Here is a 23,552-nt window from a genome sequence, read left to right as displayed (position 1 = left end):
ATACATATAAAACGCAAAAATGCTTTTCTGAAATAACCCCTGGACCGATTTTAATGAAATTTGTTGCATTTGAGAGAAAAAGTTAAATTCTAATGACTGTTGGAAGCGGAATTTCGATTTAGGGCCTGAATTTTGTTTCAAATGTTTTTAAGAATTCGCAAGTTAGAAAAAATAGACGCACAAAGTTTATAAATTAATAGCTCTGCATCAAGAACAGATATCGCGGTTCTGTAAACGGCATCCATTAGACCCTTCAAAGCGGACGAATTCGATATCTCAATATATATGTTGCGTGAATTTGTTACGTTGTGTACAAGGGTTCTGCAAAAGCTGTATTTCTGTATTACTAATTTTTTTTTTTTAGATTCATGTGTAACAGATCAATTTTGTCCGCTTTAGATGTACTATTAGATTCAATTCACAGAATTGTCATCTCATTTCGCACAGCTGTGTTACAGAGTTGTAAACTTGATAGTTTCGTTTTCTAAAAATTTTCGATTTTTGCCAATTTTTAATAAAAAATTGATGACTTAAATCAAAAATTGAAACTGACAGTAACTATATGTTAAGTTTTTTTTTTAATACAACAAACCTTGTCAAATTTGGTGCAGTGGTTGCCGAGAAAAACCGAATGCAGTAAATTATTTCATACATATATGTCGCTACTTTAATACGTTATTACTTTTAGAGCCCTCTCTAAATATGAGCACTGAGCAGAAACCACAAACCTTGAAAGCAGTGCAGAGGATGTGTTTTACGCGGTACCAGTAAACACATGTAAACAGACAACTAATCGCCATTGACATCTCAAATAACACTTCTTGTTTTTCCTGCGTTGCGTACATCTGTTGCGATGCGTAGGATTCTGGACGTTCAGGTGCGCGAACGACAGCTACAATAGTTGTGATTTAAAATTTTACTCCTAAAGAGTGTTGCGCTTTCCCTTTTATTTCTTTTAATCGATGCAACAGTAAGCCACAAGCTGCAGGTTTGCGTTGAGCGGTTTTGTTCTTCGTTGAGGAATGCTATTCATTTCTTTCGCTGTTAAAGCAAATGTTATGTCGCAATACCATCCTCTGTTAGATGCTAAAACAACAGCTGTGACTGCTGCGACGTGTCCTCTTTCTGAGAAATAATTTTCTATTTTGTACTATGCGCAGAGAGTAATGACAAACGAAAATGACTGTGCGCGCGAAGCGAAACTGACACATCTTGTCGATTTCGTCGTCGCGAACTCAAATCGACTGCTTTATTTTCAGGCGCAGCCCTCAGAAGAAAATTGACGGTGTTTTTAACGAATTCGCGGAAGTGTCGACAGTATGGATGCCAAGGGAGACACTGTCAGCCTGGATTTAAGCCAACTTACTGGCGAGATTGTTGCTGTAGTAGATGAGGACCAGAAGAGGTTGGTATATTCGCACAAACTTTGTAGGTTCTGCATTCCTAATGACATTTCTCGGTTAAGTTTAATGAGCAGATTTCGAGGATGACTGGTGTCGTATACGGAATCACACCGAACGATGCAATCGATGCATGTACATCATCTTTCTCTTAACCCCATTCAAGCGAGCTTGCGCGCAACAGTTACAAGCGACGCGATGTAGATGGCTGTAAAGCCGTCGCTCGTCGCCGTCGCGCACAAAATCGCTCTCATGAGGTTTAGCGTTTATTGTCCCCCCACGCGACGTAATTCCTTCTTCTGTATGCGACATTTCCTCGGCTGATGAAAAAAAAAAAAGAAAGACTGCTTTCTACATTCACTGCTGTGCGCTTGCGCTGTTATCTCTTGCCGTGACGTAGGTGGACAGTCAGCAGGCTGCTTATCCATTTTAAAAACCATTTAGATATCATATGAACATTGTTTAGAAAGACAGATAATCAATGCAGGTTTTTATTACAAATTCAAAAATAGGTAGGAATAAACAGAAAACAACAAACATGATATATATTCCTCTGTCAGTCGAGATGAGTTATGCAATGAAAGTAGGGCAACTCACATTGAGGAACGAGACGTAGACCGCATCTCTTGAAAGATCAGAAAATAATAACGAAACTGTCACCGAGCAAGTCGTACAGCAGGACTGTAATTCAAGAACCGACTATCATTGGAGGAGATGCCACCAGCCTGTTGGATGTTTCAATTACCATTGAACCAAATGCTGAATGCTTTAGTCTAATACCTGCACTTATCGTAAAACATCACATCTAGATCTGCATCAAATATATGTTTTCATCGTGCGTGCCTCTGAAAGCAACACCAAAGTCCTTCCCCATTACTTGATGAAGTCGTGCTACATACATGAGTATAGCAAAAACATCTCAGCAAAGAATATTTCCCACTAATATGCTAATCTTGCTACCAGAAGGTTATGCGGGCTTGCTTAAAGTTTTGTCGCTGCAAGCCTTTCTGATTTGGGAAGCTCCAAAATATAGAATGTGCATTTGATGACATGCATCAGGTTTTGCTCCCATAAAGGCTCAGCGTACATTATAAAGCTTGCTATCGTTAGTCTTTCAAAGAATAAAGCACAACTCGTGAAACTTTGACAATGCACGTGCAGTGTAAAAAGATCGCCTGGTTTCAAAAATCAACAAAATTTAACTTGTAGATATTTCTTGGGTCTTACTGGGCTAAATAAACAAAGGCTTGTCTAATATAAAAAAAAAAAGTTCATGCAGTAAGGGTATTCTCTCTACAGCTTAGTAAAGGTATACACAACTAGGTGACACAAAAAAGCTGAAGATTATACACAAACAGAATATCAACATTATTGAAAAACAGTGTGGTATTATATAGTGCATTATAATTTTGTAGCATAACCGAGGTAGCTACACATTTCATAACCATAAAACCAAATGAAATTTTAGACAAGAACTTGGGAAGGCGATGGTATGGTAGTCTCATGAAGTTTATTCTGGTCACAGTCATGTTTCCTTGCGAGCTGTCTTGTTCGCACTTGTTTAAATAATCCTTTTTTTTCCCACAGCAAGCCCGGCCTACTGCCAACCAGTCCTGTTGCAGCAAAGGAATGGCTCTCACAGAAGAAGCAGACCATTCGTCCATGGAAGCAGTTCGTCAACTTTAACCGATTTAACATGCCCAAAAACATTGGCGTTGCATCCGCCAGAGTCGTCCAGAATGTTGAACACTTCCAGAGCAACTACCTCTTTGTCTTCATTGGCCTCATCTTGTACTGTATGTAAGTGAACTGCATGGGCACATTGCATGTCATGTGAAAATGTACCATGGTGTTGTTTCCAAAAGTAACAGCAGGTTGATTGCGTTCACTGAAATGAACCTGTCAATAGTTTCAAACTCACACATACAAAAGATGTGCCCTCTAGAGAAGCCGTTGACACCATGCAATAATATCGGTGCTTTTAATTATAACGACAACATATAAAACAATGTTGGTGTTGGCTTATTGGCTTGTATAGTTTGTTGGCTTCTTTGTGTATCAGCAGGCAGTCATTCTTGTGGTCTTTGGGAAGTCTACATAAGGTTATGTGTCGGTACAGAGATTCCTGCATTGATGACGGGAATAATGAAAAGGAAAATTGAGAAACGCTGACCAAAAATGAAATGGTTTAAAGAACTTCAAGATGTTCTACGGAAGCTGAAACATCTTGAAGTTCTTTAAACCATTTCATTTTTTGGTCGGCGTTTCTCTGTTTTTCTTTTTATTGTGCCTCCTCCCGACCAGATGAATTATCGTCGAACCATAGATTTGATGACAGAAATGTTATAGCTTAGTCTAACTACAATTTAACATCAATCCACAATGCTTCAGCCATTACATGGCTGTGGACTGTGTTGGTGACATCATTTGCTTATGGGAATCCTTTTTCTCAAAAATTTTAGCCAAGGAATACTGCGTTAGTGTTGAATACCCATACACTAATTACATTGTCAACAAGGCCCTAGAAATTGCACTTGTGTGCGGCAAGTACGTAGAATGCTGACTGATGCTATTCATGGACATCCACACACTATTTGGTTTGGTGTAACAGCTAAAGAGGTTACTTTCAATTGGGATTCCTGGTCGAACAACAACCTTCTTTACAGCCCTGATCTTGCTTGTTTCTTGGAATTATGTGTTTGTAACTTGGGAAGATACCTTGAAGTGAAGAAGGTCTGATACATAATCATCTTGAGAAGCGTGTCGAAGAGTGGCATGCCTTTAGCTCAGAGGGCAGGTGAAACACTGTTTTGTGATTTTTCTGTTTTTCTTTTTCTTTTTCCCCCCTTTTTTTGTAGAATATGAGAGTTATGCATCAATGTGTGAAGTGCACTGAAAAATTGGAGATGTACCAAGAGCCATTTGTGTCCACAGTAATAACTATGTGCTTAGTTCCTGAAGTAGCATGCTCGTAGGATTTATAATGTTTGAAATCTGAGAGAGGCCAGAAAACTAGAAAGGAACTGGAACATTGAAGTCTTTAACCAAAAATAAGAAAAGACATGCCCTAACACTCAGTCAAAGGGTACGATATCAATGCAATGCACTTTCCTGTGATCTAGTCTGCGCTTTGCAGAACATGCAGATGATGATGCATGTCAAAGTTCAGCTTTCTTCTATATACATCGCCACAGGTTTCAGTGGAAGCCAAAAAAAAAATTTGTAGTTTAGCCCTAAAGGTGAAGCAATGATAGCGATAGCAGAGTATTAAACAACAACAAAAAGTAAAAAATTGTATTATTATTGGATATATAAATTGCAGTAAACATTTGCTAATTAATCAAATTAACAAGTGTGGTGTCATGCGTGCACAGGCAAACATGAACAGATATCACTAAATCGTGAACACTCGCTGGCAAAATGCTGTTATGATGAAGAGTGCTGGCTTCTGGGTGTGAGCACTTCTTTGTGTTGCTCTCGCTTCAGCGCATCTCTGATAGTACTTAATATTAAGCAATTTGCATGCAGGAAACAGTGCACATGTAATCATCAGGCATCTCAGCTTGTCCAGTCTTTGCACCTGCCACAGATTACCTCCAACATAGGGCGCATGATCCACGTATGCTCCAAGCAGCGTGGACAGCCATGCATAGCTGTGTTCAGGCTAGACGAGGAGACCTGCGTGCACACCTTCCCCCCTAGCTCACATACCGCACACTCAACACTCCCCCCCCCTCCCCCACCCACCCTTCTCGTGCGGGAGGATGGCATGAGTCACGCTACCTTCCTTCTTGGCTCATCCTCATTCCCGCAGCATATGGCTTGAGGGGTGCGATAGGATCTTATCGCACTTGGACTTGATGTGTAACCGGACGGCAGTGCCATCGGCAAAAATTTGCTTGGAGTGTCCATATAATTTATATCTCTGTAAAAAAAAAAAAACACCATGCCTTTTCTGCTTTCAGACTGACCTCTCCTCTCTTGCTGATTGCCATAGTGGCTGGTATGGGAGGTGCATACATCATTCGCCTGAAGAGTGCTGAAGGCAAAATCAAACTGTTCAGTGAGTTTTTCTTTTTTTAATTCATTGCATCTATTTCATCTTGTCACAGTGCCTGATAATTAACTAAGTGTATTTCCTGGAATGCTGTTTAGGTATGAAAAGAAGCTTGTATTCGAGTTACACTGTTTGTAAGATGTATGGATCTGTTGTTTGGAATGGGTCTGAGTAGCTGTGTTAATGTTTGAGCACAAATAAAATAATGCTGCATTGTATACATCTAAAGCCATAGGGTAGGCTAAAAGCAGACATGCCGTATGCATCCACCCAAAGCTGATCTCATTTGTGCATTCATATCAAATACCCCTGCATGTGCCAATTTAGTTTTTGCCTACGCTGGATAGTTCTGCCATTGGAGGCAGAACAAGCCATAAAAAGTAATCCCGCAATTTAGCTGCATCGACACCTAGCTCTAGTATCGCTTTAGTTTGCTAATGCTTTTGATATTGTGGCAAAACATTCGCTTGTTGCAGTTACATTTTTTTAAACATGGAATTGAAGGCATCAGCACGCTTGTACAGCAGCACAACTATAGTTTACCTTTCTTATATATGCAACAAGTTTAATGTGAATGTGTTCAGGAGTTGCCTAATGCAAGTGTTTCTGTGTTTCATGCTCCTTTGTATAAGGAGGAGTAACAGCTGAAGCAGCACTGTATGCATACTATCTTTTTACTACAGTTCAGTAGGGGCACATGTAGTGTTTGATCTTCAGGGCAGCTGTACAAACACAATTACATTTGTGGCCAGCTAGTTTTATAATATGCAGGTCATCTTGCTTGGACTAGTAGTACATTTAAACACCTGCTATGCTATATATTGTATTTATATATGCACAGCGCCTTCATCCTTGTCTCTGTACGTGTTGCTTAATCTTGCTTGGCTCCTTTACTTGAATGTCATGCTTTTGTTCTCGACTTTTGCTTTAATGCAGATAAAGAGCTCACTGTGATCCAGCAGTACTGTATACTGGGCATGCTGTGTTTTCCAATATTCTATGTGGCTGGAGCTGGATCAGCTGTCTTCTGGGTTATTGGTGAGAACTTGCAGAAGACAAACTGTAACATGGCTGCTTGTCCCTTGAATTGAGCTTTCTGTGTGTCTAGTCAGGCGTGCAATTGTGTCCACCAAGATAGTGCATAAAGTGCAAAAGCACTGATGAAATAACGAGTGATATTTAAAGTGGGTTGCATACATCTCGAAGCAATTTAAAGTAATCTGTGCTGCATGTTTGAATAACAGGTGTAAAGTGTTTCAGCAGAAGGCATTGAAAGGTGGACGGCTGGGTGTTTGCTCTCAGTGTACGTCATGTTGTGGGCTCACTTCTTTTATTGTTTTGAATCCAGCATATATTTCAAGTGGCTGGGTAGGTGCTTCTCAAGTATGCTTGACATGAAATACATGTTTTCATACTTGACGCTCCTGTAGAGTTCTCACGTGGAGTCCAGGTTCTGTAAACTTGGCAAAACTCACTGAATAATTGGAAATTCGTAGTCTGCTCTGCAGCTGTACGCTTTTCAAGGTTCTGAAGTTAGAAGAAATGTGGCGAAACAAATTTTCAATAGGCAGAATCGGTGCACTAAAGGGAATACATTTTTCCCTAACCAATGGAAGAAGCCAGTAATAGACAGAATTTGGTGTTTTGCTTCTAAGCAACCTGCATATGCAATGCATAATTGGTTGTGAATCATAATTCAGAATGCAGGAGCTTGGGATGCCTTAATAACGGCATTTATTTGATAATGGTATTTAGATTTTGCATTTATTTTTTATTACCATTGTAGCCACTGAAAAAGCAGGCAGTCTTCATTCAGTTCTTTCGACAAACAGGCGGGTCATTACAACTAGCTGCATTTTCCTTGCTTTTTATGCACTTTATATGGTAGGCAAGTATATACAACAAACTTGCGATATAATGACTGTTCTTGGTAGAATTATGCTAAAATTATGGGTTTTCTTGTGCCAAAACCGTGATCTGATTATGAGGCACGCTGTAGAGGGGGACTATGGTATAATTTGGACAACCTGAGGTTCTTTAATGTGCACCTAAATCTAAGTACACAGATGTTTTTGTATTTTGGCATCATTGAAATCCGGCTGCCGTGTCTGGGATTCGATCCTGCGACCTCATGCTTAGCAGCCTAGTACCATAGCCACTAAGTAGAATTATGCTGTATTCATTACAAGTGATTTCAACCGCAGTAGCAGCTGTAAATCAGGAGTTTTATGTTGTAGTAGCCATCATGTCTGTAACATAACATTTCAGTAAAACGGGTAAAAGTTTTACTGTAACATTATGTTTGGCCAGTCGATGCAATACATCTGTTGCTCATAAATGCAGTCAAACACAGATATAACAAAATATTAGACATAGCGATGTGAACCTAAAATGTTTATCACTGATATTGACATGCAACAAATAACATGCTTACGATGAATATCATTTCTGTGCTGCACGCAACTTCGTCAGTGTAACGAGGTTAGACTACTCGAAGGTATGTGTGTGATGCTCTGTTCATCGCATGCGTAATGCAAAGACGTGGGATCGTTGCCCACCTGCGGCAAGTTGTTTTTCCATCCACTTTCATTGCCATTAATTTATCATTTCTTTAATTCAATTAGTAAGTAAAAATAACTTCCCCTACGTTTTCCTTGGCGTCTTTGTTTGTGGGCTTCTCATGAGATGAGGTTTGATTGCTGTAATTCATTGTTTATTTAGTTCAACTAGATGTTTCAGTAGAACAGTATCCAGTGCTTGTAAATTGTCTTAATTTTCCTTTACATTTAAAGGCATGCACTATGGCTCACGACATTTTACATGGGGTGTGTGCCGACTCAAGCACTTGGTTCCCAATAAATATGGTTTTCATAAAAAGCGACCGATTGAAATTTGCTTTGGGCATTAGTGTAAGCATTTAACTGTCTAGCTCTGTCATGTGCCTATTTTTTTCCTCCTGGAGCCTCAGTGTTCATCTGCTCACATCAGCCTACATTCCGAACGCAGATGTGTAGAACAATCTGTCATAATTACGTATCTGTACTTAGTGCTAGTCAGTTTTGTCATTTACAGCATCTAAATGCCGCAATGCCGCAACTGCCGCAATGTGCCAAGTGACTTGAGTTGTAGCACTTAAGGTAAGGCCAACATCATTCTTTCTTGCCTCTCCAGGTGCGTCCTTCTTCACGATCATGCTGCACGCAACCTTGTATGCCATCGAAGCATCAACTCCAGAGGAAAGCTTTGAATTGCAATTGCAGACAGTGTAAAAATGATGCCGAGGTGAGAGAGAAAGAAAAGGCAGGCGACGTATATTCCTTAGGGCTTTCAATGTACAATGTTGGCGATATCTCGTGTAATAGTGAGGTGGAATGGGAAGAGAAATGTGGACTAGATGTGGTGATTTGTTAAATTGTTTGGTTGGTCTGTTCAGGTTGCACAAATGGGAGAACTTGGCAGTGGTAGCTTACAACATTTTCAGGTTTTTTGTAGAAACTGATTATTCATTAAAGAACTATTGCATCAAAATTTTTCTGTCTATTGCAAGAAATGCCCTGAACCATTAAAACTTAAGATCTCTGGCAAGTTTTCTGATAACCATTTTCTTGAAGTAAATTGCTGAGACAATGTGGCGACCAGGCAGAACAGCTGTCACCATATTGTACCATCAACCATAACAACCATAACGAACTAAGAAGTGCGATTGACGAGTTTGCTTTTATGGCTCCCAGCAAAGTGTATCTTTGGCCATGGCAAGCTGTTTTGTTCCCCCAGCTGCATTGGTACAGCTTATTTTGTGGCAAGTAGCCAATGGGTTAGGACATTAAAGGCAGACCTACAAATATTTTCAAAGTTCCAGAAGCTCTACTACACTTCACGCATCTAAAAGGATGACACTTTATGCAGCCTAGGAAACTATTACATTATTTTCTTATATTTAAACTGTCGTGGTAAAGGTTCTTAAAACACTTGCCGAGATTCATTCTTCCGCTCTTTAGAATACAGTGCAGACCATCTTCACTGGTAAAAAATTAACTAGTCCAGAAGCGGCAGTGAAAATTCATGATGTCGGGTGAACTTCCATGCAAACTTTTAAGGCGACGTCGCCACCATTCTTTCTTCTAGCTTACTATGCCTTCTCTCTTGAAAAGAGTGGCTTTTTTTTGGGTATTGTAAAAGCACATTTAAATTGTACAGCTCAACCTAATTTTTCTCTTTTGTTTTGCTGGGCCAGAATCTTTAATCCTGACTTGAACCCCTTATTGTGTTCCATCACTGTTGGCAGGTTCGAAATGCATGTTTGGTGTGGCTGCATTAACCAAGACAGCGGACCATGGCTGGAGAGTGCACAGAGCTTCACGCTTGTCCCACACCTGAATTTTCAGGGAAGACTTTTCACAACATTTTTGTTCCTTTCAGTAGTTGCAAAATTTGGAATCTCTCATTTTATGAAGGGCTGTGGAGACAAAACTTCAAGCTCTGCATACTTGCTTAATGTTGCCAAGATTAAATCTGGTCAGGGGCTGTGCAACTTCTTGCGATTTGTCATTTTCGTTTTATGCTAGTTGTTACCATCTGTCTATAATGGGTGAAAGATTGATTCAATAAAACGTTCTTGCTGTGAAAATAAATCATGACATATTTATTGTTTTTATTTGGAACATCAGGATACCTTTGTACATCTGAAGATCACATGGCTATATTAGAGGTCTGTCACTGCTGTCTACATTTGGCTTAGGTAAAACAAGATATAGGTACTCAATAAGAAAAAAGACAGTTGCACAACATTTTTGCAACACTTCCTTGAAATTGCAAGACACATATAATTCGCAGCGGAACAACAACACTTGACAAAATAAAGTGACATATACAGATATGTAATATACAAGACAACCCCATATCATTTGCATGAAACTTTTTCAGTAAATGTAGAACAGTTGTAACCAGGAACGGCTTTGCACTCTTGTATTGCACAGTACAAACAGAACTGTCCTAAACATGACTTACAACGCCGAAATAAAACAAAAAACATGCCACATGACCTCCCATAAACGATAGTCCCACGGTATCATTATTTATAGAAAAATAAACCCATGTGGTTGTGTCACATATAATTGGGCCACATAGTTTGTAATGCAAAGTACACTCTAGTCATGAACAAAGAAATGGAATGTTGGTGTGTATGCTATACTTGTACTACATACTTTCAAGGCAGAAGAGTGAGTTTTATTGAACACTGCAGCAAAACCATTTTCCTGTAGCACATTGAAACTAATAGCAAACACCAGCAAATGTGTGGTAATCACAAATTAGTGCATCAATTTAATTCATTTAGGGCACATGCTGTGCTTGCAGCACTGAAGCCAGTCAATGTTAAAGACATGTCCATATTAGTCAGCAATGCATTTTATTGTATCTGTGGGGAAAAACTGTTGTTGGTCCCGGCATCTACTAGTGGTGATGACGAAGGTGCCGAGTGGCTTAAATTACATGTGGCTAAAGTGTATTAATTGGTATTAGTATGTCCTACTAATGAGTGTATCGCACATTTAGTGACGTTTTCTGCCACTATGATGTGTTGTATTGAACAAGCGTTACTTCCATTACACCGTATAAAAAAAAAATTTACTCATTCTTTGAAGAAGCTTGTATATAGCTACACTAGCACTGACAACAAATAGAAGAGCTATAAAAAAGTTTTCATAAAGGCAGACACAAAACTGCGTTGCGTTTGGCTTGGCATCTTCACGTGCTGCTTAAAATGAGCAGTGCATCGCCCTATCAGCCACTCAAACAGCACAGCAGTCTCTATGAAACCTACACAACACTTGGGTTTTCAGTATATCTCGGAAAAAAAAAAAAGAGCTTGCATAAGGAGTGAAACTTGATACAGTGATAGGTCAGTCAAAAAAGTGAAGGTTACATGCATATTTTCCCATATTCACAAATAGGCTTTGACTTGAATCCCACCAGCCACACCCCTCAAATCATTCACAGCTTCAGTAATGCCCCTTGCCGATTCCCGAGCTAAGACTTCACAAAGCATAGACTGCTTCCAACAAAAAGCACAAGGATTTGTTTCTTGAGCACCTTCTCACTGGAGGGATTGCAGAGGATTATTGATGTGCAGTGCTTACGTCAGTCGAATGACAGCACTGGAGACATTTAAGCCAAGGCCTGTTTGTTGATATGAGGTGTAAATTCAAAAGTGTGCATGCTTAAATCAAAATCTGCAGAAAATGTACCATTCCAAGAAGACCCCAGTGTTTAAACTAACTTCAAAGCTACTTTGAGCCAAGAAAGCACAATTTCCTGTTACGCTGACAATGTACTACTCATCTGTTAAAAAACAGCAAAGTAACATAATCATGTCACTGCAAAACAGTAATATGAAAAAAAATGTATTTGACGCAAGTATCTAGTACACAATATTGCACATACAGTGAACAAAGAAAAAAAGAACAACTAAGCCTTCAACAATGTTACTGTGCCATTTTGATGGAGGCGAGACATTTTAGCTTAACGGCTACCATAGGTACTAAACGAATATGTAACATTTCATGGTCGTTTGTAGTGTCATACACTTTGAGAACATGTCAAAACCTTTTGGGCTTATCTAGACCCCAAACAATAACCATCTGTCTTGCAAGTCTTTCTCTAATGCTGCGCACCTGGTAGCTTCGGGTCATAAATGGCATGTGCATATCAGCAAGACTTGACAGATAATTTAACACAGTTTGTTAAATATACGCAAGGCAGATGATTATTCCTTGGGGACAAGATATACCTGAAAGGTGCAAATAACATTGAGGGTCTCGAGTCGAAGTGTTACTTGCGTCATGACACTGGTAAGAAAACTATGCCACCAGCATTACCTGAAAGTAGCTAGTCATAGAACTGTTGCTGCAGGCATTAAAACAATCTACAACACGGCGCACCTAGCGACAAAGCTCGCAAACTACTTAATTTTGCCTATTCTTACGGGCTGCATCCAAGGACAGGTATCTGTCACCTTTAACCTTACAGACAAGTGACTAGTAAAAAAATATGTGCAGAGTCATTGGTTCCTAGATGCCTTGTACACACTTGTGTCCAAAACGTATGTGCACGTATATTCCACATTTAAAAATAGGTTGCCTGGGTTTTTGCATGTGTTGAGAGTTCAGCATTTCCTACGTATAGAGCACATTACAGCCAAGCTATTTTGAAAACGTAAATATGGAATGTGAACGGCCGTCTGCTTTAAGATCCCTCATTCATATTGAAGCCCATCTGGCTAATAGATTATTGCATATTTACGTAATTATATCTGTGTAACCCTGTATTAGGTATTTATACGAAACCTTGTAAAATAAATGTTGAAGTTATGTTAGCCTGATCACTATATGGGGGCAGTTTCTTCCTACTACTGAAATTTATTAATACAAAGTTGCCTCAGACACTAATATCTTCGTTATATACAATATTTATTATAAGCATACATTTGTTACCACCGATGTTGGCATGAAATATTTTACTTAATTTGTTATATTCAATAATACAGAATATCCATATTCGTTATATCAATGTTCTGCTGTATTAGTGGACTTTCCTTGTGCAACAATAGAATCACACTTCAAAATGAGCCATGTGAAGAGCCCACCGTGCCGCGTCTCTAGAAGTCCTTGATGGAGGTGCAGATATGATATATGAACAGCAACAGAACAAAAGATGAGGTATTGGTTAAGCTCCGAGATGACATTGCAGCAAAGTTGTCAATTTTCTGTGTTGAATAACACAAAACACCATAGAAGGTTCAGCAAACACCATGACCTACTAATAAAATACAGTACTACTTACATCTTACGAACCATGCTAAAAGATGCCTATACAGAAAGCATGAACTGGTACTGTTGGCTTCATCCAGTACTCCGAACGTATTTTCCCCCCTCTCAAATTCCACGTCAAGATCAAGGTCCGTATGAAACAACAGACACCTTTCTTGAGGTCATGCAGTGACGTGCAAAATATTAAAAGAGGCAGAAATGAGCTATGTCAAATGTATGCGGCTGAACCAGCATGCTGACGAATACCAACTTGTTTGCAATGACGACATGAAAAGGTAGACTGAAGTAGTGGTATACAGCTTACTGCAGCTATCACCTAAGCCGCATGCAGACTGCAAACACCAACAATGGAAGAATGCACAAACACTTAAGTTACTGGTTGCAAGAAGGAAATCGCAAAGCATAAAATTAGGAACTGAGTTATTTGGCAAGTGTTCAGATTCACAAAATGGCACAGCATGCTTTTGAAGCCAGGCAAACCTCCAGCATGTGTTTCCGCGCAAAATGATGCAGAAAGTTTGCAAATTCACATCTTAACCATCAGCAGCCCCTCGTTATTGTAAATGCTGCATGTAGCATGTTTACTTACAGGGCACAGCCATTGCCCACTGTCCCGTTAAATACAGTGCCCTCCACCCACAACCCCCGAAAAAAATTTCTGGCTATGCCATTGCCTACTTTTTTTTTAAGGCCTGTGCGCTATCAAAACCACTAAAGACAAGGCACTTTGCTAATGACAAGTGGCCTCACTGTTTCCCTTCCATCATGGCTTGTGGTTTCAGTATTGCCCTTACGAGATACTGAACTCGTACAGCCTTGACAACGTAACATGCCTTTTATGTTCAGATAAAGATTCTGTGAAGAGATTGAAAGTCAGTGCATGCATTCCTAGAGCTGTCCTCAGGTTGTGTACTTTGAGCCTCTGGCATTGAACATTCTCTCGTGGTCAAAAGAAGCAGCACCTCTCACTATAGTGTAGCTTTGGGGCTCCAGGAGTGCTACTGAAGCCTTGGCACAGGCCCCCATGGGCAGGTCTTACTCGTGCACTAGTTCCAAAACTTGTGACGAAGGCTGCACTTGTACACCGATGAAACGATCAAACTGCGAGACAAATCTGCACGCGTGAGCAGCAGCTCTGGTATCTACAACAGTATGAAGCACTGATTAAGGTGGCTAATAAAAGTGAAATATAAAAATGTTTCCACCTTGCCAGGCAATGTAAATTCGTTCCTTTGGACATGGCAGACTTGCTAGGCAAGCACAGCCATCAGAAATGCAACACAAAGCACTAGTAAGCAGCACCCACTGTAGTTTTCGAAGTCTCCAGAACAAATATTGCACTACCACATTAGTTGAAATGAAATTAAAACTCTGCACATTGATGCCAACTATAAACACCAGCACTGCCTATACTAACAGTCACACAGTTTTTGCACTGCAGTGATTCTTCAACTAATTATAGGCAGCAGCATATTAATTTGGTTTTGCACACATCTGATCACTAGTTCACTGGTCCACGCTACACAACATGCACCAAATGTTGGCTAATGAACTAACTTAGAGAAAAAGGGAGCAAGCAGAACATGAATCGAGGACAATGCATAATCTCGGCACTTCTTAGTTGGAACTTGTCCTTGCTTACAAACAACAGGCCGGCTCGGGTGACAGCCATTACAGCAGAACAATCAGTGAGCACCTCTCTCCAGTCTTGCACAAATATTAGGGAATAACCTTGCGAGCACTGCATGTGGATTTTTCTTTCTTGTGCTCCTATGATTTACTGTTTAACTGTACTGTACTGGTCACTGTCCATTACAATCAAGTTTTTCAATGAGGTATTCCTGTCTGAAGCCTTTTTGCAAGCTAGGCACAACTTCATACAAAAAAAAAATGAAATACAGGAAAGGGGATAGGTACAATATACACCTAAGGTATCCCTGTGGAGTGTTCAGTCTTCCTTTGTGACAGTAAGCACAGCAAATATAGGAAGGTCATCATTAAAAACACTTGTCTGTCCAGGGTTTTCATTTAAAAAATTGAAAAAAAAAAGGAAAAAAGAAACGCAGCTGCCCAGTGGCAGAGCATCTGTTACACCAGTTTGCGTTGACAATTTTTCTGCATCCACACACACAACTTCATCTATTAGCAACTGCACACAACCTCGGGACAACACAGCTGGGAAGATGTCTCCAAAACACATATCTGGGAAAACTTCTAAATAAATCCCCCCCTCCCCCCCAAAGAAAGCGGAAGAGCAAAATTGAAATGGTGCATAATGCACATATGCAGTTTCCAAAACACCTTTCTCTGCAGTTCCATCATGTACAACGTAAGTGGTATATCATAACTAAAGCTGTCTAGGTGACCAGACTCAGGTGCTGCTGGAAGCATCACCTATGGAAAGAGAAATTGTGGTGGTGGCAGAATGTGCAAACCCCACAGTATCTTGATCCACTGTTTGCTGCACACAACACTTGTGGCTTCCCAAAAACACTGAATGCCTAGGTGACCAGTGCAAAACTACACCCAGTCAGCAGCTTATGGTTGCAACCACCTTTCAGGCATTGAAGAAGAATCTCAATGGTGGCATGCGAATCACCAACACAGCCTTCGCGTATGGACGATTTTTCACTTGGTGCATGCAAGGGGTTCTCAGCATGCCAATGCTGAAACCAAGATCTCCGATGCAGTGAGGCACAGTTTGTATGACTGCTTCTGCTATTTCCTACTATGATCCGTAAGCAACGGGTGGCCGCTGGTGTACAGAGTACAACTCGTCTTCAGAACTGCTGGATAATTCCACAACCCCTTCATCCACGGACTCTCGGGTGAAGACACCTGATGCTGTCGGTGACAGAAGTGGGCGTTTATCTTCATCCTCGATTTCCTCTATGGTCTCGGGCAAACGGTGGCCCCCTGTCTCTGGCAGTGCGAGAGCAGATAGGCCTGAGACAAGCATCATGGCGCCAAGAACGGTGAACTGCAGACCAGGAATCAAACTGTCCTGCAAAAAGGGGCCATGTGAGGACAAGTCCATATTGTGTAACCATCTGTGAACTTTAGCAAGAACAAGGCATCTGAAGCCATGTGCATAGCTTCACAGAAAACTTGGGAAAGTTGGTAATGTAGCACAGGACACTATGCATGAAAAATTTTCTGAGCTACAATTTCCGATAAGATGGTGAGATGAAATCCTGCAACCTAGATTTCTTTTTTTGATGGAGTTTGCAACGCCTTCGAATAATATTAGGTAACACTGGCACATTTATTCACAGTCCATCATAATCTGTGACTGAAAGTAACAAACATGAGGAAGACATGAGGAAGGCAGGAGATGGAAATTCAAGACGATGAGCAAAACAAGAACAAGGTGAAAGTGGGAGCCAAGGTTTCGACAAGTGGACTTCTTTTTCAAGGCGACATATTCTTTCCTCGGCATAGTATATATAGGCAGGCAGGGTTCTTCTAAAAGGGAGAGGGGGTAAGGCAGGTGGGTGCAGCAAGGAGCGAAGTGTGTTAGTGGTAAGGATGTAGAATCGAGAAGGCCGGTGAACCAGCCGTCTGTCAGCCACGTATCAAGCGCCCCATGTCAGCTGGCGTGTCAATGGCGTGCATAGCACCCCTCTATCTATCGCGTCTCTGAAAGAAATAATAGAAGAAGCGGCAGAAACTAGTGCTCGGATATAAATACTGAAATGGAATAAATAGTTAAATAAAAGGAAATAAAGGAGAAACATATTTTTATGGCGTCAAGGTAATTGCTAACATCATCAAGTACAAGCTCAGGAACTCTTAAATCAACGCAACCAACATCAGTAAAGCTTGCATCCCAGTTAACTTCAACACAAACACAGACCTGAAATTTTCAACACCAGCTCGTACGCATGTTCCACCAAAGCTAGAACCCATGAAGCATCTACACAGACGGTAGGTGCGGAACCAACACCACCTGAACAACACCCGCTCATACAGAAGCCCACAACCAGCTGCGGAGCCTTCACGCAAACAGCTATATACACTAATAAGCAGACAGATACACAGACAGGCCTCGGTGCAGGCTTCGACAAGAAAATGAAGCATAAAAAGACACCACCTGAAGATGTTTCGCCCCAGAGGTCTGCCAGAACCAAACAGAAATGACTACCACGCACTATGGATAGCACACACAACAAAAAATCTCGCCCTTTCCTCCAATCCTGCAAACTCGCCGCCAAATAAACAAATTGCAGATTTCACCTAAAAACTTACACTAGCATTAAACAGAGGAAAATCCCAGAAAGTCTCAGAATTAAGGTTAGATGTGCCTTTGGCTCTTTACCCTCCAGGCTATTATTGAAGTGGAATGCTGTCCTAGAAAATGCATCGCTCTCTTTAATTGATATGCTCGAAGAACACTGCAAGGAAGAACTTACAATAATTGCTAATCAACTCGACAGCATAAATTTATCTGAACCAGAAAAGGAGAACTTGAACAATTTGTCCGAACTAGGGAGGAAAAATTACTAGATAAATACCAGCACAAATGTATTGGAGCTGCAGATCCACCGAAGAAAACTAATGTAACCCCTACAGCACATAGCTCCACTGATAGTTCTACAGGCAGGCATCCAGAGTAGTGCAGCAATGTGGTACATAGACATATCCCAAAGTCTAAGCTCCTATGAAGTTGATCTCCTGAAACGTGGTCTAATGTTTTGTCCCACGAACAATGCAGTAAACGAATACGAACTCCACAAAGATATAACAGAGCTTTCAAGACACGTGCATCAAGGAGTTTTTTGATAGGCCAGACATAGGAAAACAAGATAGAGACTCTCTTAGACCACCGAGCATGCGGACACCGAAAGCCGAACAGTGCCCAGACCTGGATTTATACAAAAAGCTAAACTCAAAAGGAAATTCTACAGTCAATGCGGCATTGTCAGAAACGAAAAAATTTGTCTCCTGCTCAGAACCAAATCCTTAAGGAACTCGCAGAAAGGAATGATATTGTAAAAAAACCAGCAGACAAAGGCAGCAGTATCGTAATCTGGCCTATAGAAAAGTACAAGAATGAGGCCTCCAAACAACTGAGCAACCACACCTATAACAGAAAACTCGACTCTAACCCAACTCCTGTGTAAAGCACAACAGCAGCGCTCCTGTCCAGGGAACTAATCATGCAATCTGAATATTGCTTCATGATGCCAAAGAACAAAGAAGCAGGCCGTTTTTATCTTCTTCCTAAAATACGTAAAGTTCCAATTGAAGAAATGTTTACAGCAGAAATACCAGGTCATCCTATTGTGTCTAATACCAACACACCTACCGAGCCACTATCTAAATTCTTAAATCACCACCTGTCAATTATCCCCGCCACCCTCCCCATCTTTTGTTCAAGACACACCGCACTTCCTTCGAATTATCGACGGCATCAACGCCAACCAAATCCTTTCTGACCACGCTATTCTAGTGACTTTGGATGTTTCTGCCCTTTACACTAACATACCCATGAGTAAAGGAATTGAAGCCGTATAGAAATCCCTTGCAATCAATCCCCAAGCCCATGCTCCTGAAGTTTACCTGTTGTTCCTTAGGTTAGTTCTCACGCTCAGCTATTTTGAATTCGATTCTATTCACTACCTGCAAACTTTCGGCACTAGCATTGCAGCACCATTCACTCCCACGTATGCGAACATCTTCATGGGACTGCTTGAAGCAGATGTGTTGAAATCCTACCCTTTAAAACCCCACACCTATTTTCGTTACATCGACGACATATTTATAATATCGGAACACTGCACAAGTGCGTTAACTGACTTAATTAGCCATTTCAATCACTTTCGCCCCAGTATTAAATTTACTCCTCACCACTCTCCTAGTCAAATCAACTTCCTTAATGCGTTGGTCTACATAGAAAACAGAAAACTGAGAACGCCACTTTACCGAAGCCTACGGATAGCCAGCAATATTTAGACTATAACAGTCATCACCCGCAACACTGAAAACAAGGAATTTTTGGTGGACAAGCGAAACAAATAAGAAGAATTTGCAGCTAAGACAACTCTTACATCCACCACCTAAATGACCTTAAAATAACGCTAGCAGAAAGAAACTATCCACAAGTTGCTCTCGATAGAGCTTACAATGTCACGTCAAGATTGGAGAGACAGTTGGAATTAGCTAAGAAACAGCCTACACCAGAATCTGACCGACCGCCAGCCTTTATAACAAAATATCCTAATGCACTCACAACATAAACAACATTCTACAAAAATACCACCCAATATTATCAAGTAACAAGTGCCTGAGAAAAGCGTTTCCGGATGTACCAAGGGTCACCTATCGCCACAACAGAAACTTTAAAGACATGTTAGTGCACACAAAAGTCAGCCAACATCATTCCTTAGTAATAAAAGCATGTTGTCGCCCTAGATGCAAAACCTGCAGGCCTTCAATGTGACATCACCTTCACCTTGAAACTTCACCTTCAAAGTAACATTAAAATTAAAAGCACCGCAAATAGTTATAGACACGAAGTCAAAACTACCTTTACTTGTACAAGTTCAGATGTGATATATATGCTTGAATGTTCCTTCTGTAAGAAACAATATATTGGTGAAATGGGACAATCAATGAACGTCCAATTAAACAGACATCGCATGGACACAGCGAAAAAACTTCCCAAAGCCGTCACCGAGCATTTCAAACAACCAGGTCATAACTTTGATGCAGTTAAACTCTACATCTTAGTCAAAGTTTCATTCTGAACGAGAAAGAAAATACAGAGAATCATACATTACCCATAAGTTCAAGACATTGCAACCAATAGGCATAAACAATTCAAACGGAGCTTTAGAATCTATTCGCTATGCTCAATTTCAAGCTATAGGCATCAACACTGAGTGGTTGCTTAGCGTATTTTTTTCCCTTTCTTTCCTTTTATTTATCTATTTATTCCATTTCAGTGTGTGTGTGTGTGTGTGTCTTTTTTTAACGAGCACCGGTTTTCGCCGCTCCTTTTATTATCTCTTTCAGAGACAGGATAGCCCACGACCACCAGCGAAGCGGGTAATAGAGGGGTGCTGTGCTCGCCATTGACATGCCAGTGGATGACACACTGCATTTGACACATGGCTGACAGATGGCTTGGTCACCGGCCTTGTGCACAGCACTCCTTTATTCTCAATTCTACACTCTGGCCACTAGCATACCTTTGCTCGTTGCTGCACCTACCCACCTTACCCCTTCTCCCCTTTAGAAGAGCCCTGCTTATATATACTGTGCCAAGGAAAGCATATGTCACCTTAAAGAAATACAAGTCCACTTGTCGAAACGTTGCCTCCTGCTTTCACCTTGTTCTCGTTTTGCTCATCAAACATGAGGAAGGACATTTCAAAAGCCCAGAAAATAAAAGGTAATAGTGCAATTATAAAAGATAGAGCAAACTAAATGTGTGTAATGTGAGCATAATTGCACCCTTGAGGGGTACTGAAAGCAAGCCAGACTAAAGTGGCAAATTACTGCTTTAAAACCTCCAAAGTATCATTTTTCATGAGAATATACATTTTTGGTTCTTTAGCATAAACACGTACATGTGGGACAGTATTGGCATCATGATTGCCGTATAAATACAGCACCCACTCCCAATGATCTCGTAAGAAGCTTTTTTAGCTTGGCAGGTCTTATCTAAATATACATGGGACCAGGGAAGTTGTTTTGCTCAGCAGCCAATGCATCAATTTTCATGAGGTTCGTTGCATTTAAAATAAAAAATCAAAATGGTAGAATGTTATTCATACGTTTCTTTAAAAAATGCAAGGAGGGAAAAGCAAAATGAGAAAATGTACAATCTGAACTCACTAAAATATTTGACAGATTCAACTGCAGTTAATATCTAAGTAAGGCAAACAGTTGCGTGAATTGTTGCAGCACGAGACGCCAACGCGTGCCAAGCTAGTTAGGCTAGAACGGCCACAGACACACATTGTCATTTTTGTGGCTTTGGTAAGATCACTTTTTGCACTTCTCGAATTTAGCCTGGTTCAGCAGCTTCTTTGAGTGGGGAACTTCGGCGGAAAGTTTTGACATGCCCACTCGGCTTGAATCGTTGCGGCACCAGATGTCGAGGCGCATCGAGCTGGTAGGGCCCAAGCGACCCGAGACGTACAATGTCGTTTTCCTACTATGCAGTGTTTGAAGACCCTCACCAGAATATGATGCCTATGATGCCACCAGGGAACAGCCGTGCAAGAGCATGTAGTGCTCTTCCAATAGCACTACGCTCCCACATGGTGTGAAACATATAAGTGAGGATGCTTATTGCAAATAGGGTCGGTGGTGATAGCTGGTAATGCAACGTGCGATGACCTGAAAAGAGATTTGCTGGTACAGAAATAGGAAACCGACCGCGCTGGCGTTCTCATGGGAGAGAGGCAGGCGAGCGAGTATTGCAGGGAAGCTGCTACAGCAAGTGGCTACTGTTTTCTGGTTGCGTGCGCCTTGCGTCTTTTTTTGTTTACATGGGATCTAATGGCTGGGAAACGTATCATACGATTGCAGTTTGGCGATGTACTGAATGTCGGTGCCGAGAGATAATGTTTTCTGGAAACGTAATAACGGGTAAAAAAGAACCTTAACTGTATTGGGTTGTCTTTAGCATCATTCTCGATAGTGAACGCTGGCACGGTGAAGTCAAATGTAACGAGATCGTACCAACGACATTCTGCTGTATATATATAGTTACTATAGGAAAGATATTTTATTTAGGCTGTCAGTTTTTTAACAAAAATTGTTGAAAACTGCCACATTTTAAGAAGATCAAGTATCAAGGTTACAATTCTGTAGCTCGGGCATAAATAATTATATCACAGTTGTAAAGTGCACTTAATAAATACATTTAATGCAGACAAAATGGACGTCCTACAGACCATTTATAAATATACTGCTAACACGGGAGTACAACTTTCACAAAACTATCTTAGAAACTGTAACAATTTCACATCAGTTGTAAATTTATATATGCAATCAAACCTTGTTATAACAAAGTCGCATCAGACATGAAATACCTGCGTTATATCTGATATTCATTGTAAGCATACATAAAGACATTTGCAAGGAAAAGAAAATACAATTGGGTATATGTGAAAGCAAAGCAAGCTTACAGTTTACAGAACTGTGCAATAGTATCTGCCTTTGGTGCAAAGTTATGGATTCAAAAACTTCATGCTTCTTTTTCTTTTAGACTTAGCGACTTATGGCAATTTTTGCAAGAAATTCAAGTTGCTAGATCAAAGTTGAATGAATGTGTGATGTTTAGTGGCGCAAGGGGCAGGTATGGCCAAAGAGCACCATGCCAGTGTTAATGAGTTTGCAGTGGACTGACGAGTTCTGTGAAGTTGACGCGGCTTGGCTGTAAAGGGGCCTAAACTAGTTGCTGTAAATTGCATAAAATCTATGTGTAATAAGATTATGGCAATGACTAATGACGTGTACCAGTATGAGCATTAAAATGTGTTGCAAGAGAATGATTCAATGTACAAACATGTCAGATGCTACTACTGCCTCACCAAAGCCCTTGAAACACAAGGGCCTAGAGGCATGTGCTATACAAAACAACTTTCACAGCGGCATCCTCTGGAAAGAGGATGCGCTATTATTTTAATGGGCTTATAACATGTAGGACATCGCTCAAGAAAGTGAGGACAGCTTCGGTCTTACAAAGCAGTTCTTTACCAAGAAACATAGCCGGATGAAGAGGGTCACAATAGTGGTCTGCAAGAAGAAAATGTTTCTTCCTGTCTCTTTCGGCTTCCCGATACTTCAGGAAGACGTGGAAGACGTTCAGCCTGTCACCACATCTACCACAGGTTGCAGGCTTGTTACCAGTAAAAAGAAAATTATGAGTGCCAAAATGTGTGTCCTATTCTGAGTCTAGTGAATAGGACATCTGTTCTTTATGTTTTCGTAGTTGGGGGCCAGAAACCTAACTTCGGCTTAGTCACGTGAAGCTTATTGCTCCTTTCAGCATCCCACAAGCGTTTCCAGTGGCTTTGCAGTTTGTTTCGTAGGAAACGCTTCATGTCTGTGGCGGGAACAGCAGCACAATGAATACCTGCGATGCTGTTGATTTGGCGATTTCGTTGGCAAGCACATTACCTTCGATTCCTCTATAGTCAGGAACCCAGCGTATTATTACATGTCTACGAGATAAATAAATGTTGCACAAGATAGAGTAGAGTTCAATAAAAACAAGATTTGTATGCTTTTGTAAAGACATTAATGCTTTTA

General features: G+C 40.6%; 2 protein-coding genes across 5 annotated transcripts in view; one reads left to right on the top strand and one right to left on the bottom strand.

Moving 5' to 3' along the window:
- The first annotated feature begins 789 nt into the window (after positions 1-789).
- Positions 790-10,088, top strand: LOC142582842 (prenylated Rab acceptor protein 1). 2 transcript variants are annotated; one of them, XM_075692918.1, is made up of 7 exons: positions 790-877; positions 1,260-1,405; positions 2,988-3,200; positions 5,366-5,463; positions 6,394-6,495; positions 8,629-8,739; positions 9,743-10,088. In XM_075692918.1, exons 2-6 carry the CDS (start codon positions 1,320-1,322, stop codon positions 8,724-8,726), a joined length of 597 nt encoding a protein of 198 aa, XP_075549033.1. In that variant the 5' UTR covers positions 790-877; positions 1,260-1,319; the 3' UTR covers positions 8,727-8,739; positions 9,743-10,088. The 2 variants fall into 2 exon arrangements, with proteins under 2 accessions (XP_075549033.1, XP_075549034.1); XM_075692919.1 differs by having other exon boundaries at positions 861-988.
- LOC142582840 (solute carrier family 22 member 15-like) overlaps positions 10,077-23,552 on the bottom strand; it is a 66,513-nt gene continuing 53,037 nt past the window's right edge. For 2 of the 3 annotated variants that reach the window (XM_075692912.1, XM_075692913.1), the window contains exon 8: positions 10,077-16,287. In XM_075692912.1, coding sequence (XP_075549027.1) covers positions 16,012-16,287 — 276 coding nt within the window. In that variant the 3' untranslated portion in view covers positions 10,077-16,011. The remainder of the gene's footprint in view (positions 16,288-23,552) is intronic. The other variant, XM_075692914.1, reaches the window with a different exon arrangement.

Source organism: Dermacentor variabilis, chromosome 5 (genome assembly GCF_050947875.1).
Source record: "Dermacentor variabilis isolate Ectoservices chromosome 5, ASM5094787v1, whole genome shotgun sequence".
Classification (NCBI taxonomy): domain Eukaryota; kingdom Metazoa; phylum Arthropoda; class Arachnida; order Ixodida; family Ixodidae; genus Dermacentor; species Dermacentor variabilis.
This window is presented reverse-complemented; position numbering and strand designations above follow the sequence as displayed.